General features: G+C 38.2%; 1 protein-coding gene and 1 long non-coding RNA gene across 5 annotated transcripts in view; one reads left to right on the forward strand and one right to left on the reverse strand.

The window, feature by feature from the left end:
- LOC310883753 overlaps positions 1-12,335 on the forward strand; it is a 73,827-nt gene extending 61,492 nt beyond the window's left edge. The window contains exons 5-7 of the long non-coding RNA XR_014573720.1: positions 3,453-3,543; positions 11,616-11,753; positions 12,197-12,335. This is a non-coding gene — a long non-coding RNA (uncharacterized lncRNA). The remainder of the gene's footprint in view (positions 1-3,452; positions 3,544-11,615; positions 11,754-12,196) is intronic.
- Positions 5,886-27,341, reverse strand: part of MED13L (mediator complex subunit 13L) — a 190,348-nt gene continuing 168,892 nt past the window's right edge. For all 4 annotated transcript variants that reach the window (XM_083804562.1, XM_083804565.1, XM_083804563.1 and 1 more), the window contains 10 exons: positions 26,270-26,489; positions 24,183-24,371; positions 21,222-21,445; positions 20,639-20,781; positions 19,158-19,316; positions 17,924-18,100; positions 15,461-15,615; positions 12,212-12,373; positions 9,957-10,069; positions 5,886-8,737 (listed from right to left, as the gene is read on the reverse strand). In XM_083804562.1, the coding sequence (XP_083660688.1) occupies positions 8,605-8,737; positions 9,957-10,069; positions 12,212-12,373; positions 15,461-15,615; positions 17,924-18,100; positions 19,158-19,316; positions 20,639-20,781; positions 21,222-21,445; positions 24,183-24,371; positions 26,270-26,489 (1,675 nt within the window). In that variant the 3' untranslated portion in view covers positions 5,886-8,604. The remainder of the gene's footprint in view (positions 8,738-9,956; positions 10,070-12,211; positions 12,374-15,460; positions 15,616-17,923; positions 18,101-19,157; positions 19,317-20,638; positions 20,782-21,221; positions 21,446-24,182; positions 24,372-26,269; positions 26,490-27,341) is intronic.

A 27,341-nucleotide genomic window follows, 5' to 3' on the forward strand; every position in this document is an offset into this window, starting at 1 on the left:
TTTTGTATCTTACCATGCATTTTCTGAAACTGAATCACTTCTGCCATTGTATTTACCCCTTGCTCAACATTCTGGGATCTTTTTGTAAGTCTTTGCTGGAAGTTTTAGTTCTCACTGACCTGAATAATTTCATATCAACGTACTATAATGACTGAAGTTTGCAGACTAATTCTCCGCGTTCTTCTGTCCAAGAGTCTCTCACTTCTAATGAATCTGTGATCCAGACAGCTGCATCAATATCATTACGAATGCTACACAAACAAAGCATAACAAAGCCAACAGTTTGCCCAGTATCATCCATCTGTTACGGCAGTTTTAGAATTAGGGTTTTGATCTTTCCTATCTGCCCAATCCTTTTAGCATGTCTTGCTTATTAAATCTGGAGCAGTTCTTCTGTATAACCGTGGACTTAATAGCTGGAAACACATTGTTCAGGAGGCTGAAATGGTGGATCATATTTGCACAGAAACTTGGAACGGCAGCTCCATTCCACAACTGCTTGGCCTCAGGCATACTGGGATTAGGCATTAATGCTATGTGCCAGTGCCCCTCACCTCTGTCGGTGCTGTGGGCTGCCTTGTGCTTGCCCTGGTGGCTGGTTTGGTGGTGATGCCTAGGAAACAGCACAACACTTCCCTCCTATCTGCTAGATGTCAAAGCAAAGGGGAGAGGCAGGAGTGGGTAGAGATCTAGGTGGGACTGCAGGAGGGGATGTAGAACCACAAGAGGAAGGTGCACGTGTGGCCCGGTGACTGCAGTGAACAAGATGCAGCTTGGTAACCTGTCAGCTTGGCAGCTCTGCTTTTGTGCACTGAAACACGGAGTTTTCAAGCCATATGAAACAAGAAAAACAGCTCGTGAGTTTTGCAGTTGTACTGAGATTTTGCTTTCAGGTTATCCTTTGCAATCACATTGGTTAGAAACTTTTTTTCCTTTCTTATTTTAAAGCAAAGGGATGTACATATTCTTTAGCTGGGCCTTGGTTTTTATGCTGTGGTATTTAGAAAGAACAGAGATCAACAAGTGTGAAAAGCAGTGAGAAAGTAGTTGCCATGGAGGGCCCTACAGATGAGAATCTTGCAAGTGTAACAGAGGTCACCCTAAATCTTACTCACTGATCAAAAATCTGTAGACTATAACTAAGGGTTTGTGGTGCCTGTGTGGACAGAAGACCAAGTGATCCAGCTTGCTTTCAGAACTAAAGAAAAGTGGAGGTGTTCTGGGAAAATGGAGCCTAGCTCGCACAGCTGGTGGAATGGAGCCACTTGCCACACACAGGTGTTCTCAGGTTAGCGGTTGAAACATTTTAATTCAACCTTCTCCCTAATTTGTCTTTTTTTTTTTCTTTCCCTCTACATTCTTTCTTCTTCTGGTTAAACTTATTTAGAGAATGAAGGTTTTGCTACTTCAATGCAAAACTGCACTCGTGGAAATGATAATGTATGGTTACTTGAGCATGTTAGAAGACTGATTCTTCCAAGTGGAAGCAACATTTTGCTAGCTAAGAAGCCCCGACATCAAAAATAAGCCAACAACATAGAGTGGTAACAGAAGGGTGAGCGAGTGGTTGGGGTAAAGTCTCCAGTTCTGCTGCCAGCAGCAGAGGAGGGGTGGCCTATCCTGCCTCTGTCACTGTTCTGCATTATAGCATGACATGGGTCTTGATGAGACAGGCCTGCTACAATGTGTGTGTTGTTTTCCACTTGGACTCCCTGTTATTTATGTCTAAAGTCACCCTGAGACCAGGCTTGGACCCTGCCTAATCAGTGTTCCCCTTCAGGTTTCTTTTCTGCCTCCCGTCCATGGCTTGACGATCCAGTTGTGCACCAGCGTGTGTCATTGCAGCAGAATGCCTTCCCCACACGCTCCCAGCTTTTGAAGCAGGAAAGAAATACAAGGGCAATTACTTTTAGCTCCAAAATGCTGCTTAACCCAGCAGCTAGGAGAGTTGCTCCCAGCACCTTTCTTTTAGCACTTCTATGGGTCATTACCCTGCTGGGATTAACAGCCTCCCTTTCCCTGCCATACGCACCTCACCCCATCACCTGCTTCTCTTGTACTTGTCTTTTCCCCAGGCACTAATGAAATTACCACTGAACCTGATTACAAGTAGGGGTGGAGCACTTTGACCAATGAACCTGCACCTGTGCGCGTGGTTGACCTTTAATGATCGAGCTCTGTGTATGCGTGCAGTTTATTTATTTATTTATTTATTTGAGACAGTTCTATTAGGAATCTGGAGTTTTATTTGCCGTCAAAACGTGACCCCTGCTGGAAGAAAAGGGACATGACTTCAACTTCTTAATAATATTGTAGACAACACCTGCACAGAGACTCTAATAGGTGTGATTGATGCGACACTCCACAGCTGTCACTGCAGGAAGTCACAGACAACTGACAGAAATGGTTGGCTTAGAGAGAGAGACTTTTTGAAGTATTAACCCAACTACAAAGTTTAAAAACTATATGTGATTTTTTTTCCCTAACTCTGTGGGATTAGATTTTATAGAATTGCAGGAACCTGTGAGCTTTTTGTGCAGGTGTGTGTGGTCATTTGTTAAGTGGGACTCTGGATATTGGAATCAATTGGCAGGAAATATCTCAAAAAATGTGAGGGAGCAATGATGCATTTTAGAATGTTGTTTGTTCCTGGATTTATACTAGTTTGACGTTTTCTTGTTAGCATAATATTTAAATAAAAACAAAGAGAGTATTAGGCTGGTAGGATAAAAACATCTAATTTTCTTTGTAAGAAAAATTTCCTTTGTGAAGGGCCTAGGCGTGCTGTAGTTGTCACAGGGGTTGGACCAGTTTTCTGCTGGCATGTCTTTTAAAATGAGCCTCCTGAAATGAGTATCACTCTCTGTGACTTTAGAAGTTATTGATTTGTAGATGACAACTATCTTGCAGAAGCAGGCATTTCTGAAATGAAACATCTCTTGAACTGAAAAAGGTGCCTGTGTATAGAACAGAAGCCTGTTCATGGGATGTGAGGGTGGAAGAGGTGGCTGGGTACCATAACAACTGCGAAAGGAGACTTTTTTGTAGGTGGAGAAGTTGTTAACAGCAGAGGCTAGAGCCTAGTAATGGTAACCCTCTGTGTAAACCAGTCTCTGGATGTTACGGGCTTACTCTGAAGCAAGCAAAGGCTAGTAGGAGTTTCCCCTGGTTCTCGTTGCAGGGTAACAGAAGGTACATCGTCCTTGTTGAAAGACTGTATAGGAAGTTCTGGATATAAGTTTCCCTGCTTGCTTTCTACAAGGGGTCTTGGTGCTAACCAGTTTCATGTTTGATTTTATTTTTTTTAGTTTTGTCTTTTATAATGGTGTCATAATTTTGAAAGGGTTCTAATAACGAAAAAAACAAAGGGTAATGCTTATACATATTTAACGCATAATTCATATTTCTATCGCTTACATAAGCTATATTCTATGTTCTTATCACTTGATCAGCATGCCAGTTGGCTACTGAGTCCCCACCTCGAACCTCAGCGAGAGCCAGCGCGCACCGAAGGGTTTCCTAACCCCGGCCGGAGGTAACGCGGTAAGGTTGGTGGCAGCCGGGGGCACGCTGTTCGTCCAGAGCCAGCCTGTCAGAGAAGTGGCCGTCTTCATGTTCCATGGTTTTGAGGAGTATTTCAGATTTTGTTAAAATACCACTGAGGTTTATATATCCTCTGGAAAACCTTACGGGACTGCTGCTGGGATACCTGGTAGGCAAACAGTCGGCTAAGCATAAAATAAGCCGACGTAAACATTTGTCAGAGTGTTGAGATTCAGTTTCAAAATAGGGAAGTGGAAGCAGCATAATTTTATAAATACAGCTTTGTTGCTAAAGACCAAAGACTTCCTGTTTGGTGATCTCAGGGCTGTTTCCATTTCCACTAAAAATGGTGAGAGACTGAACACAGACCTCGTGTTTACTTTCATGACTTCCAATGCTTTCTACATGTGCTTAAACTGTTTTCAAGTGGCCGTGATATTTTGCTAAAAATAGAAATGGCAGTTAGGGAAAAAAATTAATTTCAGCCTAATCTTTAGAAAGCTTTTCTGCATTGGTATTAAAGAATCCATCACCACAGTAACATATCCATTTGTTAGAAATATCACATTATTGTTACAAATCAGCTGAGATTAATGTTTTTATTCTATTCTTGCTTGCAGTCCCCAGGGAACAGCATACTTGATTGGTAGATTATTTTTTTTTCTAAAGCCAATGAATTAGCCACTAAGTAGGCTCCATTTCAAAAATACTGCTCTGCAGTAACTCCCTCTGGTTACAGCACTCACAATGGAAGTATAACTTTCTCTAAGAACCTATGCGCGTGAACTCAATGTAATTTACTAAGAATTTACCAATAGTAAAGTGAACTAAAAGACAGAAATTTCTAAGTGTAAAAGATTAAAACAACTAGAAATCTGAGGGACTATTTTTGTATATGACTTTAAACTTAGAAGTAAGATGCATCAAAAATTAATGTAGGCTAGAAACTGCAACTACCAAGGAAATCCCAACTGGTCACTAAAACAGCCCTGAAACTGAGTGGCAATTCCTTGGTGCAGTCACAAGAGCTGTGAATGTGGGCTCAGTTTGTCTTCATAGAAAGTGAGTTGCTGAAGTATGCTTTGCAAGAACTACAAGACTGGTTTTAAAAGCATTTTGGGTCTGCAGAAACTAGCTCATCTGATTTTGACATTCATTGCTTCTGTAAATAGACAGCTCCCATCAGCTGTACAGGCTAATTGACGGTGTAGTTAGACCTGGCAAGAAAGTAGGGGGCAGGTTGCAGATTGCTTTTGTTTTTCTCTTGTTTAAGAGTAAAGCACAGGATATGATATTTAAAAAGCAATTAGCAAGGCCAAAAGTTTGTCATCTAAGTACAGAAAAATGTGTTATCTGAAGATTATTTTTTTCCAGAACTGTTCCTACAGGAGATGATGCAAAATAGACCTCACATTTTATATACAAACTTCTTAAAGTGTAGCACTGGGAAAGGGCTTGGGTCTAGTTGTTTGTCAAATTTTGCACTTCTGTGTTTAGAAAAGAACCTGCTAAGTACAGAATGTCTTAGTTTGGAAGGGACCTGCTGAAGACTAACCATCCAAACAAATCCCAGGTATAATTAGATCACATTGCTCAGGGACATGTCCAGCTGAGACTTCAGCACCTCCAGGATGGAGATTGTACAGCTTCTGTGAGCAACCTCAAGTGGCAGGTCTGGTTTTGTATTCCTCTCGTCTGGGGCTGACTGCACTTCAGTTATCTTATCTGTAATCCTGCTACAGGGGGAAGGAGCTTCAAGGCTTTGATGTGCCATTAAAATCTCCCATTACAGACTTACCTGGTATATACAGAGAAATTTCATCTGTAATTGGTGAAGCTCTTGTGATTAATGTTGCTAACACAAAGCAGCTACTGCTGCTGTGTCACCAGATTACCCAGGGTTGCTTCCACCCACCCCATTTGGCAGAATTTTAAATCTCTTCATCTCAACATTAACAGTAGTGGCACCAATTTCCTTCTACCAAAGGCGTAATTCTAAATAGAATCACTATTCTATTTTGCATGATAGCAATCTTAAAGAAAAGTACTGTTGCACTGTGAACTTTAAAATTAAAATAAGCCTTAGTGCTGTGAAAGGGCATCTGACAAAGCCATAGCTTTATCAACATGCAGCAAATCTAAAAGGCAAGCAGGCACCAAGTTAATTCATGGAAGGCAGCTGTAGCTCTAAAGTAAATAAATATTAAAGAAACTTTAAAATGAATTTCAGTTCCATTCACATCACATGGAATCTATACCTTGTAATGCAAGCCCTTCTTCACTAGGAATGCTAAAACTTAAGAGTTAAGAAAATACTTTTAAGAATAAAACTCCACCAATAGTTTCAGTAATTCAATAATTTATTCATCTAAAAAAGTGTGTAAAAGTATATAGCTCTCATCCACAAGGTATATATGAATGACATTTAAAATGGAGGTCTTTATTATTATTGTTTCTTTTTATCAAAGTCTTTTTTAGTGTATTGTACCAGCGATATACTGTAGATTTAAAATGAACTTCACATTTTTTTTTGTTTTCTTTCAAATTGTCGGCTATATATAAAAGAAGCTCACTGCAAAATGCTCAGAGAAAAAAAAAAGAAATTCAGAACTCCCCAGAAATGTACAGCTTTTACATTTAAAAAAGGTTCTGAAATATACATACAAGCATGCTGGACATTCCCCACCCCCCTCCCTCTCCCTTTAGCTCAAACAACTGTAATAATAATTCCGATTTAGGCATGAATTTCCAAAATTAGAAATAAAAAAAAAAAATAAAATAACTTTCTTCACTCTGTAGGAAAGCCAGGGCTTGTACATTTCAGATTAATTCAGTAAAAAACTCACAAGTAAAATAATGCATATTTAAGGGAAATATTATACAGAACTTTTCACACTGAAGTACATAAGATTTTTCTTTAAAATCTATTGCCATTCATTTATTTTGCACAAAAACGTATAAATATGTCACCAGCTTCTCTTAACTTAAAAAAATTAAATAAAAGACACCAGATGAAAACTACTCCTTGCTGCCCTTTTTTATTTTTAATTTTTGCTTAGAACCAGGTTTCTGGGGAAGAAATGCCCCTGGATAAAAATGGCCCATTTAAAAAGAACAAACAAAATAATAATCCAAAGTTCAGATGATCCTGGGAACAAATAACCCCCAAATGGTAAAAGATTACAAATGTCTACTTTACATTTTTCCTCCCCAAGTTAAATTTTTTATACAAGTTTACAATCTTCATTTTTTTATGCTCTTCAAAAGGCCTTGAGAATTTTCTTTTCTGATTAAGAAAAAATAGTACTGCAATATTTTTAAAGTCAATTTTACACTGTACACATTAGATACAAATGGTTTGATATCAGATTTTTTTTTTTTAACCTATACATTGCAAAGAAGATACCCACATGGGAGGTTTGGTGCAGAGAATGAGATAATCCATTTACAGGTTACTTCTCTGACTTCACCTTCTCATTACACAAGCAATTCTTATTTTTATATAATTTGTTTTAAATGTTACATTATCTCAAGAAAAATACTTTTTAAAATCATAGAATTTTCATTTTTTTTAACCAGAACATGAAAGTCTTTTGGAAGAACTTTAAAATTTGTAGGTTTTTCTCCACAGATAGATAACTAGGTCACACAGCCTGATCAAAGTGCCCGACCCCTCATATAAGGCAGTCCATGCCTGCTGCACAGTGCAACAACAAACATTAGAAAATGGAGTTTAAATATAAACCCCTTGAAGCCTGGAATGAAGGAGTCATAAAAATACTTCAATTAGCCATTAACCTTTGAAATGGCAATCATTTTACTAAACAAAGTAACTTTTCCACCACAGTGGTATTACTTCAAGTACTAATTTAATGATATAATTTTTAAAAATTATTTCTTTGAAATAATATTCCTATAGTCAGAAAAAATACACCAGATTTGTAACTGATTTAGTGTAAACAAAAACCATATTTTTGGATATGTACATGGACGAGTCTGCCCAGAATTAAAGGGCGACTTGGGTTTCAGTAAATAGTTTTCTAGTATCACTAAATTTATTGGAAATATATTTCAATCATAGCTCTACAATAGATTAATTTACCACTTTCCATTTGCCCTTACATTGGGCTTTAAAGTATTTTTCCTCCCTACCTCTCGGTTACTCTTCTTCCACTAGGTAGTGTTATCCTTCATTAAACACTGGCCTTTTCTTGCTTTAACCAGGCTAAATGCAGGTGAGAATTCCTTAAAATACAGGCACATCCTCACCAGGATATGCTCCCCTTCCCAACTTGGACTTTTGATTGTTATTAGCTTCATTTTTGATTTCTAGGTCAGAAGAGTGAGAGGTATGTAGATAAATAACCCTACAGTGAGTAGAACGGAGCTGGATTTTCAAGATATTCAACTGTTCCTGGTCCTTTATAATTTAATCCCTCCCCTCCCCAAACCTAAAAATAAATAAAATATCTCCAGACCATTCATATCTACATGGACAGGTAACAAATGCATGCATTCATCCCAATCCACTCTGACAGGAACTCCAGGTAGACAGAAAACTGCAATATTTATACGAGACCACAACTGCGTGTTTGGTTTTTTCCTGCCAAGTCCCAGTTTATGATGATCAAACAACAAATAGCTTTTGGACAACCCAAACTGGTCACTACAAGGTGTATTTACTTGCAGGGCTGAAACTGCTTATGGTTGTTTAGCAGAGTTCTTAATCCAAAAAGATACTGTAGTCTTCCTTAAAAAAATAAAATAATATTAAAAAAAATCAGACTGACCAGTAGTTACTGGGCCACCAAACTAACACTGGCTTGAGGTTACTCTGTGTTCACTGTTCTCGGATGTTCCCAAAATTTGGACTGAAGCTGCCAGAGATGTTAATGGGTGTTTTACTTTTCAACACTGCAGAATTCACATGTGCTTTTGGAGGAACAGAAGCACAGCACAGGACTGGTCTGAAGAGAAGCAAAATTGTGATCTTTGCAGACTGTGGCACATTTCTCAGGTTGAGGGGAGAATAAGCCAGAAGAACAAGTGCTTTTCTATCTATTAGAGTATATTCATGATGGCATTGTACAACTGGGTGAGCACCACAAAGTGGACAGGAAGGCAGGAGCTGCGATCCTGAGTGGCAGGGTTACACGTAAGCCAGGACAGTGCATTATACTGCTCCAAAACAAACCTGTGGAAGAGAAATGCAGAGAAAATGAAACTGGAATTTTACTATTCATTTTTTCTAAAAGATTTACTTAAACTTCTCTCTGATTTGTTCTGGTGGTGCGATGTGGTGAGGACTGCCTGACTATTGATGCTGGTGGTATTGGCAAAGTAGGAAACTGAGCAAAGAGTGTGTGCCTTAGGGCGAGGGGGGTAATTTTTGTTTTTAGTTTACTTGAACTAGGCCCATGCTGTTTGAATCCAGGCCCTTCCCCATTACACAGTAGAGATTACAGAATCATAGATTAATTTACATTAGAAGGAACCTCTACAAGTTTAATCTGCTACTGTATTAAAAACCTTGAATCTTGAACACCTCTCAGGATGGAGGTTCCACAGCCTCTCTGGGAAACGTTCCGATATTTGATCACAATTTTTGTAAAAATATATTTTTCTTTATGTCTGATTAGAATTTCCTATGTTCTAATGTGTGTCTGTTTTGTCTCCTTCTTTCCCTGTGCATCTCCAAGAGCATCATCCTTTTACTCAAAATGAAGATGCAATAGCTCAGTCCTTTCTCTAAGAGGACACATTCAGTTCTAGAATGGTACATAACCACCAATTTGAGTTAAGTAGATTGTTTTTCATGTTTCCTGCTAATACTATCTACTTGGTAGAAATTTACATGTTTGTGCACTGGTGTGTTCCACCCTGCATGCTATGCCATAAAACAGATCTATTTTCAGTCTCCAACAGGTGGCATAGAGGCAACCAGTCCTCTAGTTATCTTCTACAACAGGATAGATACACAACTCTATTGATTCGGGAAGTGTTCCCTTTATACCCCAACTCCTAAGATAGTGGGTATCAGCAGAGTACCTCTATTTCCTTTGATAATTCCGTTTGGTTTGGTGAGTAAAAATAATTATTTACACAGGCCAGATTAGACCGCCAGCTAAACCGAATGATCTTTGGGAGGCAAACCAAGGAGTCCACTTTATAAGGCACAAGTCATCGCTTGTCATAGCTTTGCAGAGTAGTATGGAAAATTGATGAAGTAACTCTCAAAGTCCTGCTCTTCGGTTGTAGTCACAGGAGCTATATATATTTTTTGTTTTGTTTTGTTTACGTGTAGGGCATAACAGAGGTGTAAACTGTTGATATGCCCAATAAAAGGTCCCTCTGAAATTTCATTCCAGTTCCCATAACCTTATGGAAGCACTACAAAACCTAAAAGACATTACCTCAAGACATCTGATGTAGTTTTAGAGTCAAGGGGGTGAGGAACTCGCTGAGAATTTCTGGCAGGTAGTAGCTCATCTGTCTGTGCTACCGAGATATGATGATGCAATGAGGCCTGTGAAATGAAAAAAACACAAACAATGTAACTCTTCATATAGCAAGTATTTATGAAGATTCACAGTGAACAAATATATTCTGAATTGTCTCTGATGGAAAGTTAGCGATTCTGTATTGAACCCACCATAAACAAGCGTATTTTGAAGTTCTATAATGATTACATCTTTGAATAAAATTTTTTTTCTTTTTGACAGGAATCAAGGATCTTTAAAAAGCACGCTGAATTCTATTCTTAGTTTTAGTCAGGGAAGAAGTGCTTGGCATATGTCACTGTTAGTAAAATACCAAACGAAACACAGTATTCTAATTCCTCAGACTTTCCCTGTAGGAGACCCACCGCAGAGTACCAGATCCATCAGAGTGACATGTCCAACCAGAACACTTAGTGCAGCCTTTGTCCTGTTTCATGCTTTCTGAACAGCTCTCATCTTCTTTCTGGAGTGAGTTTTGTGCAGCATAACTTTATGCAGGAGCAGGAAAGGGATTTCATATTGATGATGTGCCAGGGGTAGAGCCGACCATATAAGCCTTTCAAGTGGATAGCCTAATAGGCCACACAGCCTGCTGAGGCAAAACCTCTAATTTAGACTCCTCCAGTTACGGCATGCACCGTAGAGGTGAAATACTTCAACTCAAAAATACTTAATCCAAATCAGACAGAGATGACTCGAATCTGTACGTCTCACATGCCATACAAGTTTCCTAATTGCGCTGTGCAGCATAAAGGAGGCAGCACCACCTGCTCTCTGAACAGTGTACAAGTTACTGCATGAATTCAGCCCCTTGCTTTTATTAAAAATTGTCCAAACCAAAACGGTATGTTCCAAGTCAAATTAAACATTTAATTCAGCCTAGATCTGAGAGAGCAATTGTGTTAGGCTGAGGGGGAGTAGGGGGAAGGGTGGTGGCTCCTCTCTAGAACAACTCTAGTATAAGCTTATGGAAGGAATTCATGAGGTTGCCTGGAGCTCTTCTGACAGCGTTTTTAATGCTGGAACTGGAGTCTTCATATTATTCATTCACGAAAAAAGGTAGTTCTAAGATTAGGATAAAACTTACTGCTAGCTCCAAAAATATGCTGTCTTACTTTTCACATTATTTTGAGATCTCCATTCCATAGGTTTAGATCAAAGCACATGCTTCTGGGAAATCTATCCATGAAAACGTAGAGGGTGTAAAGAATTAGGCAGGTGATCTCACATATCTGGGTACTTTAGTACTTTGCTGTTGAAGATGCTATACTGAATATAAAGCCTGCCTTGCCGACTGCAAGGGACATTCTTAAATCATCAGTCCTAAAATGGCTTTTTTGCATGAGGAAAGAACTGAGAAATATCAAACACCTTTACTCTGATAATTGCCTGATAGACATGGATGAGAGAGTTTAGCTAGGAGACTTGCAAAAATGTTTAGCATTTGTTAATTAACATGGGAATGCATAAAGAAAGTGCAACTGTCTTAATTAGTTTTTATCTTGCTTGCTCGAGTATTTACATGACACTACTCAAGGCTGATTTTTCACCTTCCTTTTCCATCCTCGTTAGTTGGCATCACTGCAATAAGAAGCTGCATGTCACTCTACAGAGGTTGGTGAATCTCTAGTTGAAGCAATTCCGCTCTTGCAAGAATGATACCAATACCTCTCGCAAGAAATAGCCATCTTCTGGATCGGCAGGTATCAGGTACACTCTGACAATGAAGATTATACCATGCACCTTTTACAACTAGGGAAATGGATAGCAAGGGCTCTATATGGAAGTGCTACTCCCCTTTCTAGCTTTTAATCTCTGTATCATGACTGGATTATGACAGAATAGGAGACGCGTCCCTCCTGGCTTAGGTTAACTGAAATTTAAAAAATGAAAATTGGGACATTTCCTTAACAGTGGATACTGCTCTGATGAATCGGTACTTAGAAGCCGCGAAACTATTCCATTTTCAGGTAATGGCTTTAGAAGTAGAGGAGAGTAAGTTCTATTAGCCAGTTATCTTAAGCAAATTTAAACCTACAATTGTAATTCTGCCATTCCCAGTACTGTCAGGAGAAGTAACACCCAAACCCAACATTTTCAAAGGAAATTTATATGGTTTAAATACAATTCTCTCTCCCTTTCCCCTGTGAAAGGCTACCAAGACAGACCTTCAGGAAGAGGGGACACTGGTTTTGTGCCTGAGGACAGGATGACCAGAACCACTGTGGAAGATTCTCAGCTTTGGCAGTTGATACGAAGTATCCGAGAGCAAGAGGTTGCTGCTTCAGTTCTTCGGGGGCTTCTCTGGAAAGGAGACGTTCACCTTGGCTCTGAAAGAACATTTAAAAGCACATTTGTTGCTTTATGTTATTGCATCCCCTCCAATAACATTAATTTTGTTTTTACTAATCACTCAGTCTTTGATCCAGTTGTGTCTTGCTATTAATGAGCTATCCTTCAGTCATTCGTGAATTTAGTCAAAGATGTCTAATCACTTCCTCAGTTGGGTTCTCTAGGCTGGTGTTGCAGAATCACCTTAGGTATCTCTAACAGCAACGTCAGCCTCCTGAACCGAGGTGATTCGGTGTGGAGTTTGATGCTACAGAGTAACTTAGAGGTACTGGGCTCTGGCTATGAATCGGAATAGCTTTTCATGGGTGTGCACAGAGTAGAGCAGTGTTGAATTTAAGTTTATATAGCCTCACTAAGTTTACATAGCCTCACAGAATTCTCCCATACCTGGAAAAAAATATCTGCTTGAACTGACAATCTTCCCAAAGCTGTTCTTCTTCCACTCAAATATGGAAGAAAAATGAACGCTTGCATCTTCATTAACTTCATTGTGTTTGCTCTTTTAGTTAGTTACACTGATAGCTTAGAAAAAAAGAATGCTACATTTACTATTTGCTGTGAGAATAACTTGGGCAGAAGAAACTATGCCTTGTATTTGGACTACCAAGCAGAGGTGAAGTGTGGAGAAAAAAGATGCTGCTGTCCTGCATTTGTTTCTATCAGGTATTTATTTGTGTACTGTATTTCTGTAGCATTAGTCACTTGTGTTCTCATATGCGGACCAAAGTTATTAGGAGAGGAGAATTTTAAACAATTTTATAAAAGGTTTTAGAATTAGTTTCATCAAATTTGGGGTCACTGCTTGTCAGGATATACATTTGTGATTTTATTTCTGCAGATTAAAACCATGACAGATGAACCTTCCATACCTGAGGCTGTCGGACAGGAACACTTGGGTGTGAGCTTGTTTTCCTCATCCTGTCTCTCTCTCCCTCTCTCTCTCTACAGCCTTGTATATGACGGACCACAATACCATACCTACAAGTATCTCCACGGGTATCAGAAAAGGTGACTGACATTCCATTCTAGAGTACATTCCTTTTTTAAAGAAAATATTATTTTGCTTTCACTTTTTATTTCATAGAAGGTAAATTTAATCCATTTAGTCCATAACTTAGGCTATTTAACCCGTATACATCTTTTAAGTCAACAGGTAAAAAAGGTTTCACTGAAAGAAACTGGCTTAATCACCAAGCCTTCAATGCTAGCCCTTGAAGCAGGTCTTTCTCCAACAGTAGTATCTTGAACAGGAATCAAAGGAAGTTAAACAGTCCATAAAGCCTGGAGAAGATTGCAGCTCACCTGGCTGTGGGCGCTTGGAAAGCCTAACAGCAGACCTTGAAACTGGCTGCTGAGCAATCAGGACTTACACTGCTAAACTGCAGCAATCAATTATGGGTTACATGGACGAAGGCTTGACCTTCCCTGACCCACAAGGTAATGATCACACGCTGTTGCTTTTTTAAAACCAAAAATTACACATCAATTACTAGGCACTTGTTAATGGTTAAACTGAATTACTATGACAGGTTCATCTAGAAATGGCTTGTCCAGGTCTCTAAGCTCTTTGGTCATTAACCTTTCAGTGCTGTTCTTAGGGCCCTTGGATGGAGTTCCATTGAGATTAAGTTTTGTAAATGCATTTTTCTAAAAGTGGTACAGAAGAGAGAAAATTGTAATGAGTGCTTGTGATTTATGGCTGGAGGGTTTGGTAACTGAATTTAAAACTTTTAATTTGCCCACATACCAGTTTGAAATAACCAAGAGACAGAAACGTGCAATTATTTACCCTTTGACAAGTGGGTTGGAGTGTTAACATAAAAGTGAGGTGGTTGCGTACTGCATTCACAAAATACAGTACTAGCATTTTTGTGGCTGATGCAAAAGTGATTTTTCACTCACAGACTGTATTAAGCTGACCACTGAAGCATTTTGTCAGAGGTTACAAAGAAAATACAAGGATGACTTTCTCCTTGCGGGTGGTGAAACTGACACATTTCGTAATCTTGAAAATCAGTCATTTTCAGGGTGTGAGAATTCTTAAGAAGATATTTACATTTAGAAAAATGAGCTGTTTTAGTACAGGGGCTGAATGAGCAGCATCATTTGCAGTCAAATATCTTAGCTGCACATACACCTCTAAGTATTTTTGTACTTCCTTCCATACCAGAAGTATCATTTATCTTGATGAAACTGTTTCAAGCCACCAGTGATAATCACAGATACAGACCCAGTTTCTTAAATTACTGCAGAGCACTAAAACAGACCTTTTAAATGCATGGGTTTATCCATTTCTTCTAAAAAAGTTAGCCTATTCTTTATTAAAATACTGTGTCATTTAGAAAAGAAGTAATATGCTTTAAATATACCATTTCTAGAATAAATCTAGATGTACAACTAACTCTCTTACACAGCTAAATACATGAGTAAGAGTTCCATCAAACTAAAGCCGATTCAAAAAATACCTTGATTTACCAAAAATCATTTGCATTTTAAGTAACCACTGGTGTTGGAACTAGCTTTATAAAAGCCACTTCAAACAAAATAACTTACAAACGCTATGTGCTCTGGGCTAATTTCTACTAAGAAAACAACATTTGCATAAACACGCAGCACCTGTGGAGTTTAAATTGATAGGGTTTTATTAATAAGAGAATTATCTCCCTTCCTGCTTCCCTAGAAATTCACATGATCAGAGCTGCCATGCCTTCTTTTCTCTCAAAGACTTGTCACTTTGAGCCAGGGATATTACATGTGATCCTCCAGAGAAAAACGGATGAACACATTAAATTTATACAGGGTCATTAAATGTGGCTCTGCAACAAGAAAGCAAAGCCTCCTCTCTTCCTCTCAATTATCTTGTATGTAACAATTAACTTTAAAGTTGGAGATGTAAATAGTCATGGGAGAGGCATCTTTTACAATAGGATTTATCCAATCCCTTCACTTTTAATGTTAATTTCTGCTTACTGTTGAATTAATGTTTGAAAATCAACAGTAAAAAAGGTTTTGTTGGGGGATTTGGATTTTTCTGTTTCAAGTAGCGTATCTGTTATAGTGCTTACCCTACTATGCTGGAAGTGAGATCCCACTCCAATGCCAGATGGGGATCCAGGGGAAGGAACTGGGGAGGAATTTGGTGAAGAGTGAAGATTCCCTGTTATTAAAATTCTAATGTCATTGTCCATGTCATCTGGGAATGGGAGGTCAAACATATCATCTGAAAATAAAAAGAATGAAAAAAAATCAATTTTAATTTGCTGTACTCGTTTCTGTCTTGACATTTTTGAAATTTAGTGCCGGTGCCTTTTTTTTTTTTTTAATATATGCTTGAGACAGATGAAAGCAGTGATAAACATTTTACTATCTTAGTATTTAATCCTTCTTAGTACCTTTGACTACAACCACACAGACTTGGAAGGAAAAGTTGGCAAACATCTATTAAAATCGTGTATTTTAACAACGGTCATAGAGGGAACAAAAACCCTGTTATGCCAGCCTAATAACAATCCAAATTGTACTTTGTAGCAGAAAAAAAATATACCTCTCTGCAGCTGTTCAGAGAAATCCATTAAAAAACACTTGAAATACATTTAACAAACCAATGTATGTTACCCTCAGCAGGTGTTGCTCTTCAGACTTCTAGGGCTACACACCAGCACTTTGGCACATTTGCTCAATACTCTGGGAGCAGCCCCAGCAGCTTCAAGGAAGCTGCTCACAGAGTCAAGTACTACTCAGCAAAAGGGCAGCAAGGTCTGCTCCTCACTCACATGCAATGTACTTTCATGATTATTTCACATACTGCACCAGGATTTCCTACAGCTCAGCTTTTAACATTTCACTTTCATCTCAGAAATTAAATACAGTTGTATTATCATAACTTGTTCTTTTAATTTGCTTTATGTTAATATGTGGGAAAGGAGTAAAGATACAGGGAAAATGTGTTTGCATTCTATGAGAAGTACATTCCATTGCTCAGTCATTTGGAACACAAGTTATGATAATATGGGTAATTTACATGATGGAAAGCTAAGACATTAGAAACGCAGAGCAGAAAATTACAAACATCACAATATAGTTTAAAGGTCTTTTCCTTATCCAGGTTTTTCAGCAAAGATGTTTAAGCAGTACTAATGACATTTAAAGTACAGTTTAGGGGACAGAAATGGACATTGGGAGCTGTCTGAATTAGCTGGATTAATTACAATTGCAAACAGATTAACACAGAGACTTTAAGAGTTGTACATATCTACATAGTTTAGGAAGTGCTGTATAATAAATCATTTCTCTTGAAAAAGAAGAACTTGTTTCACATGAAAATAGAAAAGAATGTGTGTCTTGAAGTAATTTATTTCAACTTCAAGTCCTAGTGTTGAAATAGGCAGGTGGTTGTTTTTCATCTTCTGAAGAGTAAGACTGGACTGTAGAAGCAATGAATTAACTCCATTTATTAACTTCTGTCCTACAACCTCAGTAAACAAAACAGAACTAATGTCATGCTCTGCTTAGCCCCCAAAGCATAAATGAAATGGCTAATAGCGTAGGAAGCAGTTTAATCATTAAGTAGAACACAGTTAAGAAAATTAAATTTAACACCATTTTGGAAAACGCCAGTTCTTGTACCTGATTCTAATTAGCATCTGAGCACTAAAGGGCAGGTTAATGCAGGTTAAATATTTGTCAGCACTGCATTCAGTCAGGATTCTGGGGCCTTGAAAGGACAGCTGCTTAAGTATTAAGAGGGGTAACTTCCCTTCTGTGAGGCCCACTGAAATTCCAGGAGGAACAGATCAAAGCAGACTCTTTCATTAAAAATAGCGTGCCTTTTTACCTCTCTATACCATAACTTGCCTCTTAATGACATACTGTTATTGTAAATGGTTGTAGCTACTTTAAATTATTTTTTAATCATTTTATGACAAAGCAGTTAAGTAAATACTTAATATAAAGTATTAAGCAGAGTCTTGCTGATACAAATTATAGGGTTAATATAGGGTTAAATACGGTTAAATATGGTTTAGAAAAACCTAAAATTAGGTTTTTCTAAACCACACTGCTGATAGTTAAGAATTGTCAAGTTGGTCCATCTATTTTGCTTATTTTTACATGAGGATTAAAATTCTAGAACAAACACCTCCCCTCCTCACAACCTTTGTACGCTATAGAGCATGAAGCAAACCCTTATTACATAAAGCAGTTAGACCCGACCAAGTCACAAGTTAGTCACGACAAGAAAAAGCATTTTATAGTCTGTGCCATTTTGCATATTAATCGGTCAATATTGCTTTGGGAATAAATCAGTAGGTTTATCTGAAAACAAAGTTCATAAAAATGTAGTGTATTATCCTCTTAACCAGCAAGTAGGTGTTGTTCTCTTTAAATTAAATTAGGGTGGCATAGGGTTCATGGGAGAAGACCGGTCCATTCAGTTCCTACCAGTAACTGGTACAGCTTTGCTTGTATTCTAAATAGGCCACTGAGCATTTGCAAGTACTTCACCTCTCACACCAGACACATGTGCTTACCATTTGTAGGGCTGAATCCGTCCTCATTGGGGTAATTTGCAGGTGCTACCTGGATAGTAGCAGAGGTTGGGAAAACCAGGATGTGTGTACAGGAGGCATCCTGAGGGGTATTCAGCTGAGATGACTGCAGATTCAGCGCAGTACTTCGGCCAAACACTGATCCCATAGTGACAGCATCTTCCAGAACAGAAACAATGGCAGAGACATTAATTTGCATAGCCTTCAAAATGTATGTTCTGTGTTCAATTAAATTTCTAAGCATCTGATCTGGGTTTGCATGCTAATAAAAATGTTTAAAAGGTTCTTATCTTAAAAAGAATAAATTACTAGAAAAGACTGAAATTAAGATCACAAGTCATATAGATAATGTTTAGTGATGTGAATTCCCATACAATGCCCCACCTTTCCTTTCATTCTGCTGCCCCTTGATTTGCTTGTTAAATGAGCAAGGCAAATTTATTTTGGACACGCACATCAGTAGAACTCCAAATTATGCAATAATACCCCACTTTGGTTGGCATTAAAGGAGGGATAACTTGCCATTTACTTTCTCATGTTACAAAAACTGTTCTGAAAAATTATTCAACTTGGTGAGTAATTTTTAAAGTCATTTACTTCTGTTCCATGTAGTAATCTTTTCTTTCTAAACTAAAAAACAGAGTAGGTTTGTAAAGATCTCTCGTCACCTACACAAAAAGTATGTGTACAACAAAACAGGGAAGGGAAAAAATCCATTATGGAAGAACCTCAAACTTAAAAACCTTCAACTTAAGCCTATAGGTTGCTGCTTATAATAGAATTCTCTAAAAAACAAACAAACAAACAAAACCAAGCATATGAAAAGGCAAGCAGGCTTATCCTCACTCTCAACATCCACAGCCTCCAACTGTTACATATTATAGACTTGTACAGCATTTGCAGTCCTCTTTGCTTAAGGGTTTCTACCACATCAGACTTCAGCTGATGAGAACTGGTCTTCCTCAAAACATGACCTCCCCGTGGAAAAGTTCATCAGTTTGACAGTGGCAGAAAGTCATCTTTTGCTAGGAGTTAACACTCCCAACAAAGCACCTCTTCCTGATATTTTTGGGAATTCTGATGGCTCAACCTATTTTCTACCATATTTAGCCACACCAGTCAAGTCTTCTTGGGCTCGAAAGTCTCCCAAAATTGATTTACTTTTTATGTGGTAAGTATGATAAACAGAAAATTTAAATAGCTGGATAAAATTTACCTGGCATCACAACAAATGACCCTTGTGGCTCCATGGCAACTAAACAGGCACTGAGGATAGAAGGAGAGTCTGCTGATGAGATGCCGCACATGCGGCACACCTCCTTTAGCTGTTTGCTGATTGTCTGCAGGGAACATTCCCCAAGGAGGATACTCCAGTCTGAAATGAAGAAGTTTAGACAGAACAGGTAATGGGGTTGTGAAAAATCCAGAACTTGCTTCAAATTAGCAAAGTATTAATAACAGTTTATTAATAACACTTATTTCTTTAACACTGGACTATTCCCCCATGTAAACAAGTTGTATGACTCTTCAAACTGCTTTGAAGCAGTTACTGCAAAGCAATGATAGCTTGTTGGTTTTTCCCATGAGCTAACTGCAGTACTCGGACAAATCACTCAAGATGATGAGTTTAAAAATGAGTCTTTCATTTACCCATGAGGTATGAGATGTGAAACAGGGCAACGTACCATTCTTATTTGAAATGTTTTTATTTACATCCAAATCTTTTTCTGAACTGTGCTGATCCTTTTTTTTTGAAAAGGGCTATCCATTCTCATCTTACATGCTGCATAATCGGAATACTTGAAATGTATGCAAAGAGACATGAATTCACATACTTAATGTCAGATTTTGTTAAACCTCGTTATGAATACAATACACTAAATAAAACAAAGTGAAGGTTTCATCAGAAATTTTTCACTGGCGGTGTAGGTGTAGATATACCTTCAAGAAAATACATTTAGCCATTTAACTGGCATTCAAATAATAAAGGAAGGTGCTGCTTGTTGAATTCTATATTTGTCTTCCTGGCTTTGTTCCACTTAACTCCCATGCATGTGAAGGATAACAAATTCCCCTACCAGGACAGACAACATCTCTTCTTCCCCGCATGTACTATACGGGAGAAGGCATTTAACTGGTGCTTCCCCACCTCTCCTGAATGCATCTTAGTGAGAGGAATCACTGCTGAAGTGAAGCAAGGCAGTTCCTACCCTTGCTGAGTTAAGGCATTTAATCCTAAATCACTCCAATCCTCCATTTCTGTTCCCACTGAGCTGGTAGGAATGCTGAATCTTCGGACCCCTCTGCAGGCTGCAGGGAGTCTTATGGCTGGCTAACACCCATTATCAGTTAGTTTTGTGTACCACAGAAAAAAAAGTTACCTTTTTCATTCAGTAACTTTATCTGCAAGAATATTTTGTTTTAAGGTCAGGCTTGTTAATATACACTACGCTACAAGATGTGCAAGAGGGGTATCAAGCCTAGCGTACAAAACCAAGGACAGACTGAAGCAAATGACTTATAAAGTCATACATACAAGTCAAAGCAATACACAAATCCAGTGCCAGGGTAGGATTAGCATTCTACGTTTCCTGGTTGTAAAGTTTCATGATCAACTTTGTAAATCATCCTGCCTTGCAGACTACGGCCCTTTCCCTGTTGCAGAACCCCAGGCAGGACAGCATTGGCACCACGTACCTTTTAGCTCCCCGTGGCCGAGGCGACCGAGGCGGCCGATTACAACTCTCCAGGGCAGCGACGTCATCTGCACGATGCCAATGCACCATTCCCACAGCTTCTGCAGGCCGATTTTACGTGCAGACAACTTGCTCCTCCTTGACCTGGAGATTAAGGGGAAAAAACAAAACTTAGAGAACCAAGGACAACATTCAGATCTGTTACTGCTTCCCATTTATAGCAGTTTTTACAGTTCTGTGGAGTGCCTAACTAATGTTTTACTAACAAGCAGAAAAATTACGTCTGCTTTCAGTACCAGCATTGCAATGGTATGTGAGAGGTGTCAATAAGCAGCATACCAGTTGTACTTGAAGGTAAGATCTGTAGGCAGCATTTGTAAAACAAATGTAATACAATAACTTTTCCCCTCTGCAGTTTATAAGTTATACAAGTGCCAAATGAAATGTTATCCCTGTTAACATTATCGTGGTCACATCAGGAAATATGATTAGAATGGGAGGTGCAAGGAACAAATGCAGTGAGGGATGAGAGTGAGGGTTAGCAACTATACACCTAGATTTAATGTAAAATTAAAGGTTTCTACCTGTTTGGTAAATCGATATTAACTATGCAGGTTTCCAACAGTTCACCATGAAGATCAGTGCAAGATGCCAGAAGCCAGCGCTGATCATGAGACAAACAATATCCAACAAAAAGCACGTTGTATTTCTGGCTGGCCTCTCCAAATGTTTCTCCCAGCTCTGTCTGTTTGTCTTTGATGGGTGCCAATATGAAAGGAGGTGAGTATAGCTGGATTGGGCTGGGCCTCTGCAATAAAGTAAACACAATAATCAGCAGGTATGTCACAAAATATTTCATGCAAGAAACATACAACATAGATTGTCAGTGAGTACAGAGAACTATGAATTTGAAACAATAGATAAATTCAAGGCATTCATGGTCAAAAGAGATACTGGAAAAAGGGTGGATGTAGACAAATCATTTCTGCTAGTTAAAGCTGATGTACTTCAAAACTTATCTAAAGATTTCTTTTTATATAGGGAAACAAAGATATGAAACAGTTTCTGCCTAGGGTGCTATCAATCTCTGAAACAAGGAGGAGCTTAAACCTGTACTTCTGTGTATCCTTTTGCTAAAATTGATGGCATCTGCTCACCTCTTCACATACTGACTGCAGAACAATGGACATCATGATCTAATGCAAGGTTCCAAGGACATAAAATGGCAAAGGCAGAGCTCAGACTTCATGTAGAGATTTCTATCTAGGCATTAGGTGTAACATACTTTCATCAAGTATGATGTTTGAAATGCTTTACATCTCTCTTATCTCACAGTTTAATTTCAGAAATACTCTGGTCTTTGAAACGACTGAACATTGGCCTGCTAATTAATAAGACCCTCTATACGCATTATAGTGCTTATCTTTAAGAAACAAGCCACCCCCAAGTCCCTCAGAAAACCAACTTGTAGAAGATCGTAAGAAATCAAGGCCATTTAATACCATTAAATGATAAGCAGAGGCAAATTAGTATTGTAAAGAATACCATATGCAGTTCTGCTGAGTCTGATAGTAGCAAGCCATGAAATCTCTTTTTTTTTTTTTTCATAAAATCACATAAGGCTGAGACTAGAATGGACGTCTGAACATCTAGTCCCACCCTCCTGCTCACAGCAGGGTCCATTACGTAAGGTCACCCAGGACTTTATCCGGTCAGATTGCCTGGGCAACCTTTTCCAGTGTTCACCCACTACAACATGGGTGTTTTTTTCATTTTAACTGAATTTCCTGTATATCAATGTGTGCTCACTGATCTTGTCCCATCACCAGATACCACTGAGAAGAGTCTGGCTCCATCTTTACTCTCTCCCATCAGGCTCCCATTAGAGCCCTCCTGGTTGGACCACTCCAGCTCTCAGCCTTTCCTCATGTCCAATGCTCCCGTCCCATAATCATCTTTGTGGCACTTTGCTGGATTTGCTTCAGACACAGTACTACAGGTGTGGTCTCACCAGTGTGAGAAGAGGGGAAAAACCACCTCCCTGGCTCAGCTGCCAGCACCTTTCCTAACGCACCACAGCGTGCTGTTGGCTTTCTTTGCTGCAAGGGCACATTGTTGGCTCACGTTCAACTTGTACAACAGGGCCTCCGGGTCTTCTTCTGCAAAGTTGCTTTCCAGATGATGGGCCCCAAACCTGTCTTTGCTTTGTAACACCTCTTTGAAGAAAAAACTATGGGCCTGGCAAGATATGCATAATAATTTAGAAATAGGTTATTCTAAATTTTCAGGCAAAGTTTGGCAGTCTGCAGTGCAGACTGATAGCAAACGCGTGTAGAATGTTTCTCCATTTTATATTCCATAGCAGAAATCTAACATAATTATGCTAAATGCAAGCAGCTGCTCATGAAAACATTTACAGCCCCTCACCCCCCCAATTTTTGTGTCTTTTGTCTCTTCAGGAATTTCAACACAAAATGCAAATTGCCAGTTAATCAGCTCACATGAAAAAAGGTTATGGTATTTTCATAGCCATATTGTGAAATGAAAAAAAATAAATCTGAAAACAGATTTCTGCTTACGTCACTTTCGAGAAGTATACCACCTTGGCAGCAGTATAGGAACGGTCATTAAACGGAGGGAGATGCTTGCAGGGGTCTTGAAATTTTACTGCTCTTCCCCTTACACCTAACTACCCTGAAGTTTAACCATTGTCACTTGCTGCAAAATTAATCCTGTGGAACAGATATCCTTCTGCGGGAAGGATGAGGACAGAATGCAGAGAAGATATGCTAGGGGTGATGCTGCTTATAGACATTTTCTGTGAGAGCTTCTGCTTTTATACGAGTAGTATAACATACTGGTATTTTGGTTTTATGATTATTTTGAAACTAGGCTTTTATAAACCCTAACAAGCAGATCTTGATCCCAAGGTAAATGTTTAAGTGTTTAGTTGATTCATTAAATTAAATAAATCAGTCATCATTATCTTTGAAAGAATGAAAAATATTCACGGAAAGTAGGATGGATTATTCTTCTTTTGAAATCCCTGAAATTCCAGAAACAGGGCTTGAATATTTACAGTTTAAAAAAATCAGATGAAAGATAAGCCCACTGAAGTAGGGGGATTTCTCCATTACCTCAGGGAATTAGTAGAACATACATAATTATGCACAGCAACCTATTTCATATATATGCATATATTTCATATATATGCATATATACAAGTTAGACATAAACACTTTCTTGTAGGTCTACTATAGACAAAACTAAGATATCTCAGAATCCCAAATAACAATATACATTTTCTCTTCTTTCACTCTGAGCTTAAATTCGACCTTTGACTCTTACTCAAAACCATAAGCCTGACGTGTTTTGAAAGCAAGTAATCTGGCATTTTTCTTCCTACTTTCTGTTCAGTATTATCTTACCTTTTCCCTTTATATTATCTTTGTTTTCTGTACCTTGAAATAATCTTGAAAAAATATTCCTAAAAGTGTTTTCCTTACTTTTTATTTTATGTTTATTTTCTTGACACTGATACTAACCTCTGGATTTTTGAGGGTCATCTCAATGCTGGCAGCTGGCCCGAAGCCTGTGAGAGACTTGATGTGAATCTGTGTGGGCAGTGGCCTTCTGCATTGGCAGTACACTGAAAATGCCAAAGACTTCAAGTGCTGAATGTAGAAAACCTGCTCATCCTTCATTGTCTGCAGCATGTACTGGCAAGGCACAATCTATATAATTCATATAAACAACAAAACATGATTGAACATCTTCAAAGAGCTGTTCATTAATACCAACCTAGATTCACACATTAATCAGTCATTTAACATCCATGACACTTTGTATGTTGTATTCAATTATTTTCATTACAGTATCTGTAGTTTCCCATCAGGGCTGCTGCCCTTTTGCATGAATGGCTGCACTATTTGCTGACTACAGTCTGCGATAAAAAAGTGCTGTTTCCATTATAACAATATTTAAGGTTGAAAAGTCTCTGAGATAGCTAACACTTCTGTAGTCCAATATAAACGGAAAAGTCTTCTAATAAGGGCAACAGTAACTGAATGGTACTCAAAATTCAGGTTATAATAGCTGACAAGCATATCTTACTAGAAACTCTAAACAAACTTTACTTTCTGTGATTTAAATATCATTGAATGAAAAACTGTATCAACTACACAAAAAAGTCCCAAATCAAAAACCCATAATCAATCTTAAGTATCACACAACTTTTATTATTCTGTATTTCTTGCTTGAACCATTGGAACTTCGGTTCAATATTCTAGTTAAGATAATTTCTTTAGCCACGAATTTCAGGAGCTGGGCTCTTCTACTCTACATGTGAATCTGTAAACGTAATTTGTTTTGGTTTATTTTGAAATAAATGTAGATCTCTATATACTGTGTACAGCCGTGAGAATATTGTGCTGGTAACTACATCTCTTAGTGAAAATTGTCTATCATCTTGACTTAGTCGAAATGCCACATATTTTAGAAGCGAACAGTAAGCACCCAGAAAATAACAGCACTTATCAAAAATTTGTAAACCCATTCATTAGTCATGTTACACAAAGATACAGTTTCAGCATACAGTTTGTGTGTTCTTGTTTTTCAGACATGGTGATGTCAATGACTGTCAATTATTTTAGTATTTTCAGTTCTGAATCAAGTAAATTGCCTGCAGACTACCATAATTTGCAATTGTGAAACTGCTTTTCGGTTCATCCCCAAACCTAAAGTATTTTGGTGACAGTTTCCCCCATCACTTCAGGCGATGATAAAATGGCAACTAAGCAAAAGGTCAAGATTACCAAAAATGACAACTGTTTTCCATGACCAGTTTGATACACTGTAATAGCTTCTAATTCATCTTTTAATTAAAATATATTTAAGCCAAGTTGAGCACACATGAATAAGGCATTCAGAAATCATTCACATGTTGCTTCTTGCATGTGCTGCATACACACATGCATAGGTTGTAATCTCTGACTTCCCATTTCTTCCCCCCAGTTATTTAGGCTGGGTCACTCTAAAAGAGGCATGGCCAAATGCAGGCAGTCTGGACTATAGGCCAAGCTCTGTTTCAGACTACACAAATTCAATACTTAAGTAATTCCATAGTAAGTAAGTAATTATTATTATATGCCAAGGTACACGGTAAGTTATTTTTAAGAAGCAGATAATAACAATACACTAGTTAAATTATGCATTAAATGTCTGGTTTCACACACCTCTTTTGGATTAAACAGTATAATTCAGAGAGATTATAAAAAGCAAACAACTTGACATACAACCTAATCAAAGGAGAAAGAGGACACTTTTTGCTTGGCAATGGCAACCCAAGTAGCAAGTTAAATCCTTCTTCAGAAAGGATCTAGCATATGGGACTGCTAGAACCGTGCAACAGATTTGTTGTAAGGATACTGTGGCTGCTTTAAATTAATCTCTTAATAAAAATAAAAACATTTTTTTAATATATAGCCACGTGCTTTCAACAACGTAACTTGTAACTGCTTTCTAGATTTTATTCATTATCTTGCATTTTGTCTCCTTCAGTATAGCATACATATCAAAAGCACGCTGTGATACAATGACTCTCCAGTGTGAAGATGCAGTGAGGTAGAGTTACCTGGAGAATGAAAGAATTCCTCATATTCTCAGGCAAGTTATCCAACATTTCTGTGTAGCATCTCATCAAACTCAACAGCCAGAAGTTGGTTGAGGCAGATTCTTCATCTGCAGTGTAGGTAAAAGGATCCACCATGTAGATGACAACTGCTGGAGGGTAGGCATTGCTGTCCGCAGACTCTGGTTCAGTGGGAATCCCTATTCTCTCCCTCTCTGTAACACTGGAGATATGCATGTTGTTAAATTCAAAGGTAAATTACAGTTGTTAATTATTGGTTTTGCTCTAAAAGGGCAAGACTCTGAAGCAGGGGAGTAGTAACTTATGTTCAGAAACAAAACTAAAAAGCACAAGAACAGTGATTAAGTAGGGATGACTTTTATTCACAGCAGTACTTAATCCAAAATACCTGCTAGAAATGATGCATTGAAGACACTTACTGTAAAGTCTGCATTAAATGAGATTATAGTAATCAGAATAGTGTAGATCTAAGCAGTATGGAAAAGCTGACAAATACTAGGTCTGTGAGCTTTCTTCTGATGTTTGCACATGCCTGGTTTTGGTGCTGCTGTTTATGGTTTTCTTTTGGGAGAGGTGGGAGGGAAGAGGGAGAGAAGGAACTGAGAACTGAGGAAAAGTGCCAAAGTCCTGAAGTCCTCTGATTAGTTATAGAAAAGGTTCCCTTAGTAGTGGGAAGAGCAACTAAACATTTTTTTATCTTGGTAAAAATACTCCTCCATGCCTCAACTGTGAATGGGAGGCTCAACATCTGTAAGCGATAAAAAACAGCTCAGACTCACTTTATCAGAAACCACAGTGCAATTGATAAAGAGGTATTTTGCATAGATCCAGTGAACAGATGCCTTAAGAATAACCTGAACCAGTACAGGATGTGGGTTTTCACTTAAGATACAGGAACTTCATAACATACATCATGTCTAATAGCAATATGCATTATTATGAAAGTAATGAAAAGTAATGAAAAACATGTTCGCTCAGGAAGTCACTTACATAAAATATTAAAAAATATTTTCCTAATTTTAATGTTTGATGGATTACTATAATGAGGTCTTTA

This window comes from Anser anser (genome assembly GCF_964211835.1).
Source record: "Anser anser genome assembly, chromosome: 18".
Taxonomy (NCBI): Eukaryota; Metazoa; Chordata; class Aves; order Anseriformes; family Anatidae; genus Anser; species Anser anser.